The 14,717-nt window shown below is 48.7% G+C and overlaps 1 protein-coding gene across 1 annotated transcript in view; it reads right to left on the bottom strand.

Annotated features, from left to right (window-relative positions):
* Window positions 1-4,997, bottom strand: part of DHH (desert hedgehog signaling molecule) — a 324,183-nt gene extending 319,186 nt beyond the window's left edge. Inside the window, exon 1 of the mRNA XM_069653834.1 lies at window positions 4,160-4,997. Coding sequence (XP_069509935.1) covers window positions 4,160-4,465 — 306 coding nt within the window. The 5' untranslated portion in view covers window positions 4,466-4,997. The remainder of the gene's footprint in view (window positions 1-4,159) is intronic.
* Window positions 4,998-14,717: the final 9,720 nt, after the last annotated feature.

The following is a 14,717-nucleotide window of genomic DNA, read 5'->3' as shown; positions in this document are numbered from 1 at the left end:
AGACCCGGGATCAGTGCAGAGAGCAAGGCATGAGAAATACCAGTGCAGATGCCACGGAAGGAGAAATCTGAGCGCTGTGAGCAACACAGACGTGATATCAGTGCAAAGAGCAAGACCCGAGAGAAACAGGTTCAGAGAGCAAACTACCTGCGATATATCACTGCCGAGAGTGAGACCAAAGAGATATCACTGCAGAGTGAACCCCATAGATATCAGTGCAAAAAAGTGACACCAGAGAGATGGCAATGCAGAGAGCCAGACCTGCTAGAAGCCAGACACAGAGCCAGACCTGGGAGATGGCATATTAGACAGCAAGGCGTGAGAGAGATGAGGGTAGAAAGCAAGACCCTGGGGATAGCGGCGCGGAGCACAAGCCCTGAGAGAGGTCCTACTTGTGCACAGATACAGTCGCAACACGGCCTCGGAGACGTTAATGCCGCCGCCTTATTAACAAACAGCCGGAAGCAGTCACGGTGCAACGTAACGTAAACCTTGAGGTGTTTTAGTGCTGTCTCTGGCATTTTTCGCGCAGTCTCAGCATGTCGCTGGCAGTCTCGTGGTAATCTAAATCCTCTGACGTATAATTCTGTTCATCAACAAGAAGAAGTAACGGTTTCCGAAGCCTTGAGATGGTTGCCATTCCAGAGAAAAGGAACAGAAGACAAAGGAGGAGAGGGGGAGTGCGCGAGAGGGAAACGAGGGGGGCGGCGCGGAGAGGCGAGAGCAGATAAGGACAGAATCGAGAGCGCACGGGGGAGACGGAGGAGAGTGGGGCAAAGGAACGAGGGACAGCGGAGCGGGGGGGGGTGAGGGGAGGGAGCGGAGAGAGAGAAGAGAGCACGGGAACAGAGGAACCAGGGGCAAAGCAAGGAAGGAGGCGCAAGATGAGAGTGAGACATGACAGCGAGGGAAGGATGGGGAGAAGAATGAAGAGGGAGAAGTGACAGAAGAATGGGAGGGCAAGAAGGGAGAGGAAACATACGAGGAGTGGAGGTGGCTCTAGCCCAACTCTCCCTGGGGTCTAGTACCTAACACTACAATACTTGACTCTACAGCTGGGGCTCTTCCACCCAACCCTGCAGGTGTAGAGTTACCCAACTGATCGATTCTAGCCTCTTACCCAACACTGCAGGTATAGATTTACCCAAATGCTTGATTCTAGCTTCTCAACCAACGCTACAGGTGTAGAGTTACCCAACTGCTCGATTCTAGCTTCTCACCCAATGCTGCAGGTGTAGAGTTACCCAAATGCTTGATTCTAGCTTCTCAACCAACGCTACAGGTGTGGAGTTGCCCAACTGCTCGATTATAGCTTCTCACCCACCGTTGCAGGTGTAGAGTTGCCCAACTGCTCGATTCTAGTTTCTCACCCAACCCTGCAGGTGTAGAGTTACCCAACTGCTCGATTCTAGCTTCTCAACCAACCCTGCAGGTGTAGAGTTACCCAACTGCTCGATTCTAGCTTCTCACCCACCGTTGCAGGTGTAGAGTTACCCAACTGCTCGATTCTAGCGTCTCACCCAACGCTGCAGGTGTAGAGTTACCCAACTGCTCTATTCTAGTTTCTCACCCAACCCTGCAGGTGTAGAGTTACCCAACTGCTCGATTCTAGCTTCTCAACCAACCCTGCAGGTGTAGAGTTACCCAACTGCTCGATTGTAGCTTCTCACCCACCGTTGCAGGTGTAGAGTTACCCAACTGCTCGATTCTAGCGTTTCACCCAACACTGCAGGTGTACAGTTACCCAACTGCTCGATTCTAGTTTCTCACCCAACCCTGCAGGTGTAGAGTTACCCAACTGCTCGATTCTAGCTTCTCAACCAAACCTGCAGGTGTAGAGTTACCCAACTGCTCGATTCTAGCTTCTCTCCCAACGCTGCAGGTGTAGAGTTACCCAACTGCTCCATTCTAGTTTCTCACCCAACCCTGCAGGTGTAGAGCTACGCTCGATTCTAGCTTCTCACACAACGCTGCAGGTGTAGAGTTACCCAACTGCTCAATTCAAGCTTCTCACCCAAAGCTGCAGGTGTAGAGTTACTCAACTGGTCTATTCTTGCTTCTCACCCAACGCTGCAGGTGTAGAGTTACCCAACTGCTCGCTTCTAGCTTCTCACCAAACACTGCAGGTGAAGAATTACCCAACTGCCCGATTCTAGGCTTCTCACACCATACCAATCCTCTCCCTTTCTCCCAAACACCACAGTTTGGTTTACCCCTGGATGGGCTCCATTATGCTGCCCTCAAGACAAAACTCGTTGCTGCACGGCCAATATGGGAGTAATTGCTACAGTGCAACATCTTATTAACATAGCATATTGTCACAGTCGTAACTCTACCGCTCAGACTCTGTAGCCATGTCTACATTTGGTGCACTAAACACTCAAGTTGTGTTCTCTAAATCCAACGCTACACTCACCTCTACACAGAGATTCCGATACTCAACCTGTCTCGCAGGGCTCGCGTACCCACCTCTACACCTGTGGCCATCCAAGCCCTGCTCTACTCGGCCCCCTGTACTCAACTCTACACCTGCGGCTCTGATACTCAGCTCTTCACCTGGAATGTCTGATAGACAACTATACCATTCATGTTCACGATTCCCAGCTGCACAGCTTGAGCTTTCAATGCCAAACTCCACTGTGAACTCGTGATACACAACTCTGCACCTTTGTCTCTCTTCATCAAGCTACACCTGGTGCGCTCCACACCCAACTCTGAATATGCAACTCTAGATGGGGCTTGCCACAGCAAACTCAAAACCCAGGGCTCTGGATACCCAATTAAGAATCCCAGGTTCTCCATAGGCAACCTCGTAGTGATCTACTCCTTGGACGGTTGCACTAGCAAACCCAACTGTACACCTTGTGATTTTGGTAACCGACTTTTCACCTGGGCTCTCAATGTCCATCTATACTCAGGGCTCACTATACTCAACTCTCAAGGCCCAACTCTAGCTGGGCCTTTCCATAATTATCTATGCACGGGGGCTATTGATTTCGAACGCTGTTGATAGCTCTCTGTGACCCAACTCTATTCCCTGTGACCCCTTTGTTGATACTTGGAGCTCTCAGCACCCCTTAAAGCTGCCTGGTGCTCTCAAAAGGCAAAACCACCGTTGGGGGTTCTCCATACCAAACTATTCCCCATGCTGAACTAGGCATGTGACCCTCTATATCCAACTATTTATCAGAAAATGTCGCTACCCAAACCTGCAACTGGCGATTCCCATACTCAAGAATATCAATGAGCCTTGGAACCCAACTGTAGCCGGGGCTCTCGAAATCCAAGGACAAACCAGTGCCACCGAATACTCTGCTCTAAACTCCAGGATCTCGATTCTCATCTCTACAGCTCCCTATACTGAACGATACCCTGGATTCCCTCGATCTCGGGAGGATAGCTCAGGGGCAACATGCTCGCCTCTGAAGCAAGACGACTTGGAGCACCACATGTCGATCCCCTGGGTCCGCACTTAGAAACCGCTAAGTATTAAGCGTGTTATAAATAACCTATCATATCATATCCAATCCTACATCTGTAGCTAACCATAGCAAACTCTATCTGGGCCCTTCGATGGGCAACCTTTCACCTCAGGCTCAATACTTAACTCTGTGGTGCAGGCTCACTATGTCAAATTACACACCTTGATACCCAACGGTACACCTGAAGCTCCTTATACTGAAGCATGGTAGGGACTCCCCACAGCCAACGGTTCCTGGGACTCTAGACTTCCATACTGTAAGCTCTCGCTGCTACACTCTCCCTGCAGCTCGCCATGCCCAACGTTGCACCTCTGCCTCGCAATAGCCACCTCCAATGCTTGGGTTTCCGGTACCGAAATGGAACCAGAGCCCGGCTACTCCGCCCAGTCTCCCGACCCTCGCCCCCAACTCGCTCGCCCTCCACGGTGCACTTAAACACCTAAGGGTCCATATACAGGAGCGTGTCGCGGGCTCTGGATATCAAACTCTACACCAGAGGTTCGCCATTACCAACCTTACCTGCTGCTCAGGAACTCGTTCCACGCGCACCTCTGTACCTAGTCTGCTGGATAGAACCCCCTGTGCCTCGCGCTGCCTCCCACCCCCTCTTCCCTGGGGGTTAGCCTGCCAGGACATGGGGTGCCGTGCGCGCCCGTCTCCCCTCCCCCGGTGGGTACCTCGGTCATCAGGCGGTCTGCCCCCGTGTTCTCCTCGTCCTTGAAGATGATATCGGGGTTGTAGTTGGGCACCAGCTCCCCGTACCTGTCCGAGCTCCGCGCGATCTTTCCCTCCGTCTTGCCGCTGGCCCCGAGCGTCTTCTCGGGCACGTTGGGCACAAACTGCTTGTAGCGAAGGGGGTTCAGTTTCCGGGTGGACCGTCGGCGACCCACGGGACCCCGGCCAGGTCCGCACGCCCGGGCCGGGGCAGCCAGGAGCCAGCAGCACAGGCAGATCATGGTGGGCCGGAGCAGGACCCCCCGCATGGCCAGGTGAGCCTCTCTGGTCCCCCTGGACCCAGTGCCAGCACCGGTCAGCACCCCAATCAGTAGTAGCGCGGACGGGCTATGGTGGGATGACGCATGACCCCCAGCACGTCCATGATAGGGTTGCTACTCCCGGGCTGCCACCCCTGGGCTTCCAGGGACACTTTCTGGTTGCTTTGGACCCCCTTGCCAGTCCCCGCTCCTCCGGGGCTCGTGCCTTCCAGGTGAGAACTCCTCAGTCACTGATGACACAGGTGCACTGTGGCGGGCTGGAGCATGACACACATCGTCAGGTACGGGACAGGACCCCTCAATGCACGTGCCAGCCTCCTGCTCCTTTATTGCGACCTCTCTGGTCCCACCGTTCCCTGTGCCTCAGCTCGGTGCCAGTCACTCCAGTCTGACTGGTCCCCGTGCCACCACCCCGGTCAGCGTCCTTCGGGCAGCGCAGGCACGGGCGGAGTGGCAGCTGCCGGCTTGCTGCCAGAACCTGGCCCGTCCTGTAATTAGGGCCGGCCCCCTCGAGTCCAGGGGCAGATCTGGCATCGTGATAATCCGCCCCCTGGCACGGCTAATTCCCGCTCCGCACTTGCAAATGTCCAGTAATAACTAACGCCATTCCTAAGCACGCCCGATTCTGGAAGGTAAGGAAACGGACAGGAAGTTATTTCCTCTGGGGCACCCAGCGTGGTCCAGTGACCGAGCAGGAGCCGGCGCCGGGTCTCCCGCCTTCACAGGCACCCGTTTAACCACCAGGCCGCATTTCTTCCCACGCAGAAGGGTCACTGTGTAGTCACAGTCACGGATATCTCTTTCCGTCGATCTAAGTCGGGCTGTCTGTGTGTGCTTCAATCCGAGCGTCAATCCAGGCTCAACACGGCAGTCTCTCTCTGCAGCACTTTAGCCTGGGCGCCTTGGCTAGCTCCCGCTCTAGCCTCCAGCTGCAGGCGTCTCCAACACCTGCAAGGCGGGTGTCTCTTTCAGGAGGTCTCAGGTTGGACGCATTAAGCAGGGCAGGGACATCATGCGGTGGCACAGTAATAATAACACAGCGTAGGGACACGACCATGCAAAACAGCCTGTGAATAATAATTGCGCAGAGAGTGAGGTAAGTGCCAAAAATGAGGCCGCAGGCTTTGTTACATACACAAAAAACGTAATAGCATTCACAGGATGTGCTTTTGGGCATCATGTGGTGAGGTGAGAAGCAGTGCCCACAATGCCAATGTCCAGAAATGGGCCTCCTCGAACCTGACCCCTGCCACCAACCTGCGACCGTCTGACAGCGTCTGCTGTCTGTATTACTTATTCTTTATTTCACCCATGGCCCAATACTACATTAATCTCTTCTGGATGTTTTTCCTTATTTTTTCCTCATATGCCGGGAGGGACGGGAGTTTTTTTTCTAAAAGCCTTCTCTGAGCTCACGAAAATCCCCTCCATGCAGAGTGGGGAAGTGATGTGGGGCTTTCTATTGGCCAGTGTTACCTGTTCAGTTGGTGGCCTCCTTTTGCCTACCGAAAACTAGCGCAAAGAGGCAAAGGTGTTGGTGGAAGTAAGAGGGGGCACCTCTGGCCGCCCTCCCCTTGAAACTCCCAACCCCCTATTTGCCACACAGGCTTAATCCCCTGGGACCTTTACCTGTAGGGCCTGTTGCCCTTGAGGGTCCCAGGGCATAAGCAGGGGAGTGCCATAATACTGTGGCACATTTATAATAGCACATTGTAGGGACACCGTCAAGCACAACACTAGAAGGCAAGTACTTCCTGCAAATCTCAGGAGCCTCAATGGGGTCAGCAGTTGTACATAAGTATGCAAATATCTTTATGTTCTATTTTGAGACAACACCTTCTTACCAAGGATCCTTGGTCATCTAAGGTTTTCTCTTGGAAACGACACATTGATGAAGTCTTTGCGATTTGGAAGGGCAGCAGAGCAGAATTATCGCCATTTTTCAAATACCGCAATCAATGCCATGATCAGATCAAAACAAAGGGGGCTCTGGGAATCTCTCTACCAGCACGAACAAAGCCCAATGACCTGTTCTTGGGTGAATAACCCCTGGGAGAGACTCTACCAAATCTTTAGCTCACTGTCCCTTTCACAGAGAAGAAAGTTCCAGCATTAGCAATCTGTGTCCTGCCCAGGGGCAGTCCGGCACCGAAATGCTAGGCAATTCAACTCTGAACAAAAGTAACAAAAGCAACCCCATACACATATTTCAACCTTGTTGGGCATCATCAGTGAGGTGAAGCTGTGCCTCTTTAAGAACAGTGAGCGAGGGGTCCACGTCTGGATCGCCCTGATAACTTAGGGTTCAGAGGAGAATTGCCTAGCATTTCGGTGCTGGATTGCCCCTGGGCAGGACAAAGACTGATATGCAAGGACATTTCTTCTCTGTGAAAAGAAAAGTGGGCTAAAGACTTGGTTGAGACTCTCCCAGGGGCCATCCACCCAAGAACAAGTCAATGGGCTGTGTTTGTGCTGGTAGAGAGTTTCCCAGACCCCCATCTGTTTTGCATACCAAGTAACTTTGGGTCTCACCCTAAGTTACCTGGGGAATCCAGACGTGGACCCCTTGCTCACTGCTCTTAGAGAGGCACAGCTTCACCTCACTTATGATGCCCAACTAGGCCGAAACACGTGTATGGGGTTGCTGTGGTACTCTTGTTCAGAGGAGAATTGCCTTGCATTTCGGTGCTGGACTGCCCCTGGGCAGGACAAAGACTGATATGCAAGGACGTTTCTTCTCTGTGAAAAGAAAAGTGAGCTAAAGACTTGGTTGAGACTCTCCCAGGGGCCATCCACCCAAGAACAAGTCTATGGGCTGTGTTTGTGCTGGTATAGAGTTTCCCAGACCCTCACCTGTTTTGCATGATCAGACCAAGTCTACACTTGAAGTGGGGGAACCACATTTACATTTCTTAGATGTTATGGTTATCTTTAGTAATAACTAACTGTCAACTAACATCTACCGTAAAACAACAGATGTAAACAACACCCTGCACTTTGGAAGCTTTCATTGGAAACATCTCAAGGAAAGTCTCCCTCAAAGTCATTTCCTTAGGTCAAAGAGAATAGTTTCGAATACAAACACACTTCAGGAAGAATATAACCAGATGTCTGGTAGCGTTTCTAGTGACATTTACGAATGTCACATTTTCGAATGCCATTTTGTCGAATGAAAAATGGCAGGGGAAAAAAAAAGTCAGAATGTTTTTTTTAATATCGTTTTTTTAATGGGGGGGTCCCCCTAACCCCCTGTTTATATTTTTATTGACACTTTTTTTTAAAATAACTAAACCAAAAAAACAAAATTAAAAAAATACATATTCAGAATATTTTTTTTCGGCATTTTTTTTTTGTTGGACAAAATGGCATTCGAAAAAAGTGCATTCGAAAATTTAACTGGATACCGTCTGGTAGATTTCGGAAAAGAGGTTACCTGTCAGAGATCCTAGACAAAGCCATTACTAGAGTGGAAGAATGGTGAGCGGAGTGTGGCAGGGTGTGTTCGGCAGTGGAGGAGTGAACATCCTTTGTTTTACTACAGTGCTACGTTGCTGCTCAGACTTGGACTGCGTTAATCCTTTTATTGTTTTTATTGTTCCTCCTGTGGATGCTCTAGCCGGAATCTTCACTCTTCAAAAGCTATAGGCACCCACACAGGGAGTGAGCAGAGTGTGTTCGGCAGTCTTAGGCTGTCGTAGCCTTGGACGCTAGAGGTAAGCGTTGTCCCCTTCTTTAATCCCATCATGCCAGGAAAGGTTTTTTCAAAGTCAAAGCACTACAATTTACGTAATAGTAAACCGTACGGTAAAAGTTGCAGCGCGGATCGACAAGCAAAGCGATCAGCTGTTAAAGTGCTTGTAGATAAATCCAACAACACGAACATACCTATTAATCCTGTTGAAAGTGAGAATCGCAAATCCAAGTGTGTGACGGCACAACTCACTGATTATTTTAAAGCCGAAAATAAAGGCATCAAGAAAACAAATGAAATTGGGTCGCAGAGAATAAATGCAGTTATACATCCTCCCCAGGTGGAGCTGGAGCTTCTAATACGCTCACATTTGTGACCGATAATGTCGACGATAATTCCTTACTTGAACTCTGTTACCGCCGCTGCGGTACCAACAGAGAGACAGCAGAGGAGGAGCTAATAATGGCTGCGAAAATGTGTGATGAGTCTGCTTCTATTCCAGAAAATGTATCCCTTCCAAATATCCATACTTCGTATCGGCTATCGAGTACTCCCTCATTACTCCTTTTTACTAGCGTGCCTAGATACCAACGCCCTGAACAAGGAGTACGGAATGAAGTAATCGACATAACGGACCGAAGTGAGGGGGGCCATAGGAAATGAAAAGGAAAGGACGATTTATGAAAATATTCTGTTCCCTTCCATTGGCCTGCTCCACTTTGCAATGAAAATCTTAATAAAGCTGTCCGATCAGACATACTATCAGTCTATAAAAAATGGACAGATGTTGGAAATTATGTTGAAATCCCAAGATTGCTCTCATGTTGCAAGTAAAGAAAACGAAATTAAAGTTATAACACCAGGGGCTCCTAATGAACCTGTACAAGCTCTAAACATAGAGGTAGAACGTAAGGGGGGAAACTCATATAATATATCTGAATCCCCACAGTCTTATCCAATGCGCAAACAGAGGAGGCAGCGAGCTAAACAACGCAGGCAATGCACAATTCTATCCATCTTTGAAAACTGCATTGATAAAGAAGTACTGAACGATAGCCAACCCTTGAATTCCAATGTGACCTTGTTGGCAATTGATAAAATAAGGTCCAAAAGGGCACGTAAACACCAAAATAGGAAGAAGAAACAAGCCAGTAAAACCGGCACTTTGTCTCACTGGCCAACGCCTAAACGAAAAGTTGTTAAGGGAAAAGTTTGTGTGCCCGATGTTTCATCTAGAGTTAACATCTCTTTACAAGAAGCAGATTGCGGATATATTCAAGAGGCTGGCATGAAGAAAGGAAGGAAAATAACTTCTAATAACTCCATACCTGAGGCTGAATTGCCTATTGAGAATAAAGTTGTATTGGACAAAAGCATTGTGACAATTAGTGAGAAAATGGATAATCGTACCAAGAAGCCGTTAAATAGGGCTTGAACTGTGTTCAAAGATTCCCGCACTACGCATATTGAAAACTTGCGACTTTTTATTTGTAAAACCAGTAAGAAGTCAGTTTGGGGCGATGTCCCAGTTACACTGTGTGCGTGTTACCTGTGACAGCTGCACTCATTCGATCACAGGTGGATTCTTTAGATTTTCTGGGATTTGAATTAGATAAAGCTATCCCAGTGGGCATGGACACGCACCCATGTGAACATTGTCATATCTCAAAAGCCAAGCCCATGACTGAATTACCTGTAAAAGTAGAACAGAAATTTGATAATCAGGCTGGATGTAAATGGCTTCAGACCTTGTCGGCTCAATTTGAATCAAATGTCCCGAGAGTTAAAGGTTGCATCCTGGAACACACGTGGGCACATTCCTTTTATGTCAGAGGGTGGTTCTCTTGAAAGTATTGTAGCTTTTCCCGTTTTCTTAATGAGCGATTTTCATGTTGACTCACATTGCATATTTCGATCTTATGCAAAAAAAAAAAAGGGTGAAAGAGGTCGCCCCTACGGAGGTCTGATGATGGGTATAAGCCATGATTTTCATGCTACACAAATCTGACTTCAGCCTGAAAATGACCATGTGCTGGTAGCTCCAATTATTGTTAAAAATGACTCACTATCTCCCAATATTCTTGTTATTAATATCTATGACCACCCCGACCAATGTACGTACAACTGAAATTCTAAACTCTATAGATCTGGTGTTAACTGATTGGTTATTAATAGAGGGAAATGATATTGTAATTCTCGGAGGAGATTTGAATGCTTACTGTGGAGTTTCTACTATGGAAGTAGTGTTTACTAATATGTTACAGACTAATGTAATGATAAAAGGAAAGAGTAACGAAAAGGGCAGATTATGGTCTAAATAACTTCAAGACTGGGAGCTGTGGCCATTGTATGGAAGAGCCACCAGCAATACCCCGGGTAAATGTACCTGGAGTAATGGTGGTAAAGCTGCCACTTTGGAATACTTGTGTGGAAGTTTCACAGCACTGAACCACATAAGTGATTTTGAAGTTGTAGCTTTACCGTTTAGTGATCACTCATTGATTGTACTTTCCATGAAGTTTAATCTATTCTCTGCCACCAAGGGTCGCCCACTTAATATTGAAGTCTCTAATGGAGTAAATAAAATAACATGGAATGCCACCAAAATTAACAAGCTTAATAGAAAAATACATGACCTGATCTCTGATGCTACTAATTTAAAAGGCAAGGAGATTGAGAATTTGATTGGTCAATGGACCACTGAAGTTGCCTCTGTCCGTAGTAAACCCATTTTTGCCACTAGTAAAAGCTATGCCTCTCCCTATGACAGGCAATTGGTAGTTACTAGGAGAACATATCGCCGAGCAAGAAGAATGCTGAAAGCACTCCCAATTGAATGGGATGAATACACTGCCCATAAAAAATTGTTGAATATCAATTATAGAGGATGGTGCAAGCGCCATCGATTAGAGAAACTCAATCTAAAGTGGCAGCTGTTGATCAGAACCCTGCAAAAGGGAGACGGGAGATCAATGTCATGACCGCTGCCTCCAAGGAGTCAGACCCAGCCCAACATCCTTGGAAACAGGGTCACGACTTCCATTCCAGGCACCAGCCCGTCCCCACAGGGGCCTTTTGGACCTTGTCCTGGCGCTAGTGGCGCCAGGCTCATAAGGGAACCCAGTCCCGGCACAGGAAGCGCCGGGCTCATATTGAGAGGAATGGTGCTTGGGTGGACCTACCTGCTGCAGACCATGCTGCTCACTTACCTGTAGGATGATATCCTCATCCATTCCTGGCTGGAACTACTTTACCTTCTGGGTGTGGCCAGCACCACTCCCTGGGACTGGATACAGGAACTGTGCTGGAAGCTGGAACTTCTTTCTTGTCTGGGTGAGGCGGTGGAAGGAGACACCTAAGCACTCCAGTGGCCTATTTAAACCACGCCCGATCAGTGCAACGTGCTTCGCGTTGTTCTGCACTAGCAGCAGGACGCTCACCGTGTCAGCTCCAGAGAATCTTCAGCTTCTGCATCTGTGAACAAGAAATCTTCAGTCTTACCTCCCGGCAGATCAGTCTTCAGTCTTCAGCAGCGTCTGAAAGAGAACAAGGACACCAGGTTAGGACAATACAAAACCAGCGCAGCAATTACCTCGTCCATCGGAGCATTCCGAGGCCGCGTGCCGCACTCTTCATACTCCGGCAATCCTGCGGAAACAAATGACATTGGTTAGTGAACCTCCGTGATTATTCTGCTTACCTGTGCCACGTACGCCTCGATCTTCGTCAGGCGCTGTTTTTCCGCACCTGCGAAAACAAGAAGGACATCATTAGGGGCACTGTACGCCATCACTACTCACGTGCCTTCTAGCTGTCATCGGCTTGCCCATTCTCCGGCACGTACCTCGGCGTCCACCTCCACGCCGACAGCTACGGCTACCTGAAAAAAGGGAAAAGAGACATTAAGAAGTGCATTTAACTTCGAAAGGGAAAAGAGACATTAAGAAGTGCATTCAACTTCAAATAACATTCTTTTACTTACGTGCCTTCACGAACTCCGGCATTCTTCTCGCTTACCTTATCTACATACCGGACCTGCAATGGCGAGAGACATTTAAGGGGTCATATAAATAAAACTCCATATTCAAGCAATCACCGTTCGTGCAGCTAACGACGGCCTTGCTCCCTGACTTCATCCTCTGCAATCAAGAGGCTGGGCACTTAACCAGTGAAGCAACTGGCATCAGCACCCCTGCACAGACGCAGGATGGAGAGCTCCGCTTTCACCTATATCAGGTGAGCACATTCAGCCTACGAGTAACGTGGGGAGTCCAGAAAAGGGGAAGGTCAGATTGGCCAACCAGACATTCACTAACCCCTTGTTCTCCTACTTGCAGACACCTCACCCTCCAGGCCAAAATTACGGTGAGGAGAGGGTCTATCCAGGGTGTTACCAGAGGCCTGCGCGTGACCCTAGAAGACACTGAAATCTCCAACCCCGGACCTGCGCCTCCGAGGGATTCAGGTGAGCGTTACAGAACGCGAAGCCTACCGCAAAATTCCCACCCAGGCGCAATGGAAACCTCGGACACAGATCAGTTGGCCCAATTGCTTGGGGCACTGAGGGCTGAAGTACAGGCATCCCGCCAAGAGACAAATGCTTTACGAAGGGAGTTGATCGTTTCAAAAGAACGAACGGATGATTTGGCCAGACAGTTGTTACACACACAAGCGGGACAGACACCTCTGCCTGCCTCGGGAGGGAGCTACACTCCTACAACCTCAAATAATCCGGTGCAAATTAATCTGCCAGGGAATGTGCCTTTGGCCCCGCCCGAACGTTTTTCAGGTGATCCAAAACGGTTTGCAGTATTCATCAATCAATGCCGCTTGCACTTTCTGTGTAGACCCGCCGCATTCCCAACTGACCAAACCAAAGTAGCGTTCGTACTTTCCTATCTTAGCGGTAGTGCTGCAGATTGGTCCGTTCCTCTTGTGACGCAAGATGATCCGATCCTCCATAACTTTCAAGATTTCCAGACCAGTATGGAAAAGTTGTTCACAAGACACTCACAGGGGCAGGCCTTGGACAATGAACTCCTATCACTAAGACAAGGGAATCAGGATCTCCTAGCATACATAGCATCTTTTAACAGACTGGTGGTTGAGACTAGGTGGCCTGAGGATAAGAGAATCACGCTTTTCTACAGAGGGCTGCGTGGAGAACTTAAAGATGTCTTAGCACAGGTGGTGAATCCCCCGCAAGATTGTTCCGATTATATCGACCTAGTAGTCCAATTAGATCACCGGTTACAGAACAGGAAGACCGATCGTTCCAGATTTGAAACCCAAAGATTTTCAAGACCTCAGAGCTCCGCTAAAGGAACTGATTCCGTGGAGCCCATGCAGATAGGGGTAGTTAAAGGAGCCTGCATATACACAAAGCTAGATCTCAGAGGAGCTTACCACTTGGTACGCATTAAGGAGGGTGACGAATGGAAGACGGCCTTTCGCACTAAATACGGATTGTTTGAGTATCAAGTAATGCCCTTTGGACTATGTAACGCACCGGCAGCCTTTCAGTTCTTTATGAATGACGTTTTCCGAGAACTTATTGATGTATGCGTAATTGTTTATATCGATGATATCCTGGTATACTCTTCCTCAGAAGCTGAGCACCGAAGACATGTCACAGCGGTTCTACAGAGACTTCGCCAACACCGTTTGTTTGCTAAATTGGAGAAGTGTACTTTTCATGTAAAGCAAGTCGAGTTCTTGGGGTTCATCTTGTCACCCAATGGAGTCCACATGGACTCAAGAAAGGTGGACGCTATCACCAAATGGCCGTCCCCAACTTCCGTGAAAGGAGTACAGAGCATGTTGGGCTTCGCTAATTTTTACCGGAGATTCATTCCAGAATTTTCTCGAGTAGTTCAACCCATCACGGCCCTTCTGAAAAAGAATAAAAAATTCGAGTGGACTCCAGAGGCCGAACAAGCCTTCCAAGAATTGAAAGCTAAATTTGTCTCCGCTCCAGTCTTAAAGCATCCTCGTCCAGAACTTCCGTATATCGTCGAGACAGACGCATCCAGCCTCGCAATGGGGGCTGTGCTATCACAACGAGATCCCGAAACACACCAATTACACCCTGTGGCATTTTGGTCCCGCAAATTTTCGGCCCCCGAAATCAACTATACAATTACGGACAAAGAACTTCTGGCAATTAAGTCCACCTTTAAGGCCTGGCGGCATTATCTCCTGGGAGCCCGGCACACTGTCACTGTAATCACTGATCATCGCAACCTCCAGTATCTGAAGTCAGCCAAGGCCCAATCTTCGAGACAACTCCGCTGGGCATTATTCTTCGCGGAATTTGATTTTGTGATCACGTATCGGCCAGGCAATAAGAACGGAAAAGCAGATGCCCTTTCCCGAATAGGGGTAGACGAACACACCGCTAATTCAGAGCCGGTACCAATAATCCCCGAACAAAAGATACTGGGAGTGATCAACACGCTATCCCTTGAAGATATCGAAGCAAAAGTCAGTCAACTAATAACTCCTGAAGATTCATTGAATTGGCAACAAAAAGGGAAAGATTTTACGATA

This window comes from Ambystoma mexicanum, chromosome 3q (genome assembly GCF_040938575.1).
Source record: "Ambystoma mexicanum isolate Mex_15411 chromosome 3q, UKY_AmexF1_1, whole genome shotgun sequence".
Classification (NCBI taxonomy): Eukaryota; Metazoa; Chordata; class Amphibia; order Caudata; family Ambystomatidae; genus Ambystoma; species Ambystoma mexicanum.
The sequence above is the reverse complement of the archived record's forward strand: the minus strand, read 5'-3'. Positions and strand labels throughout refer to the sequence as shown.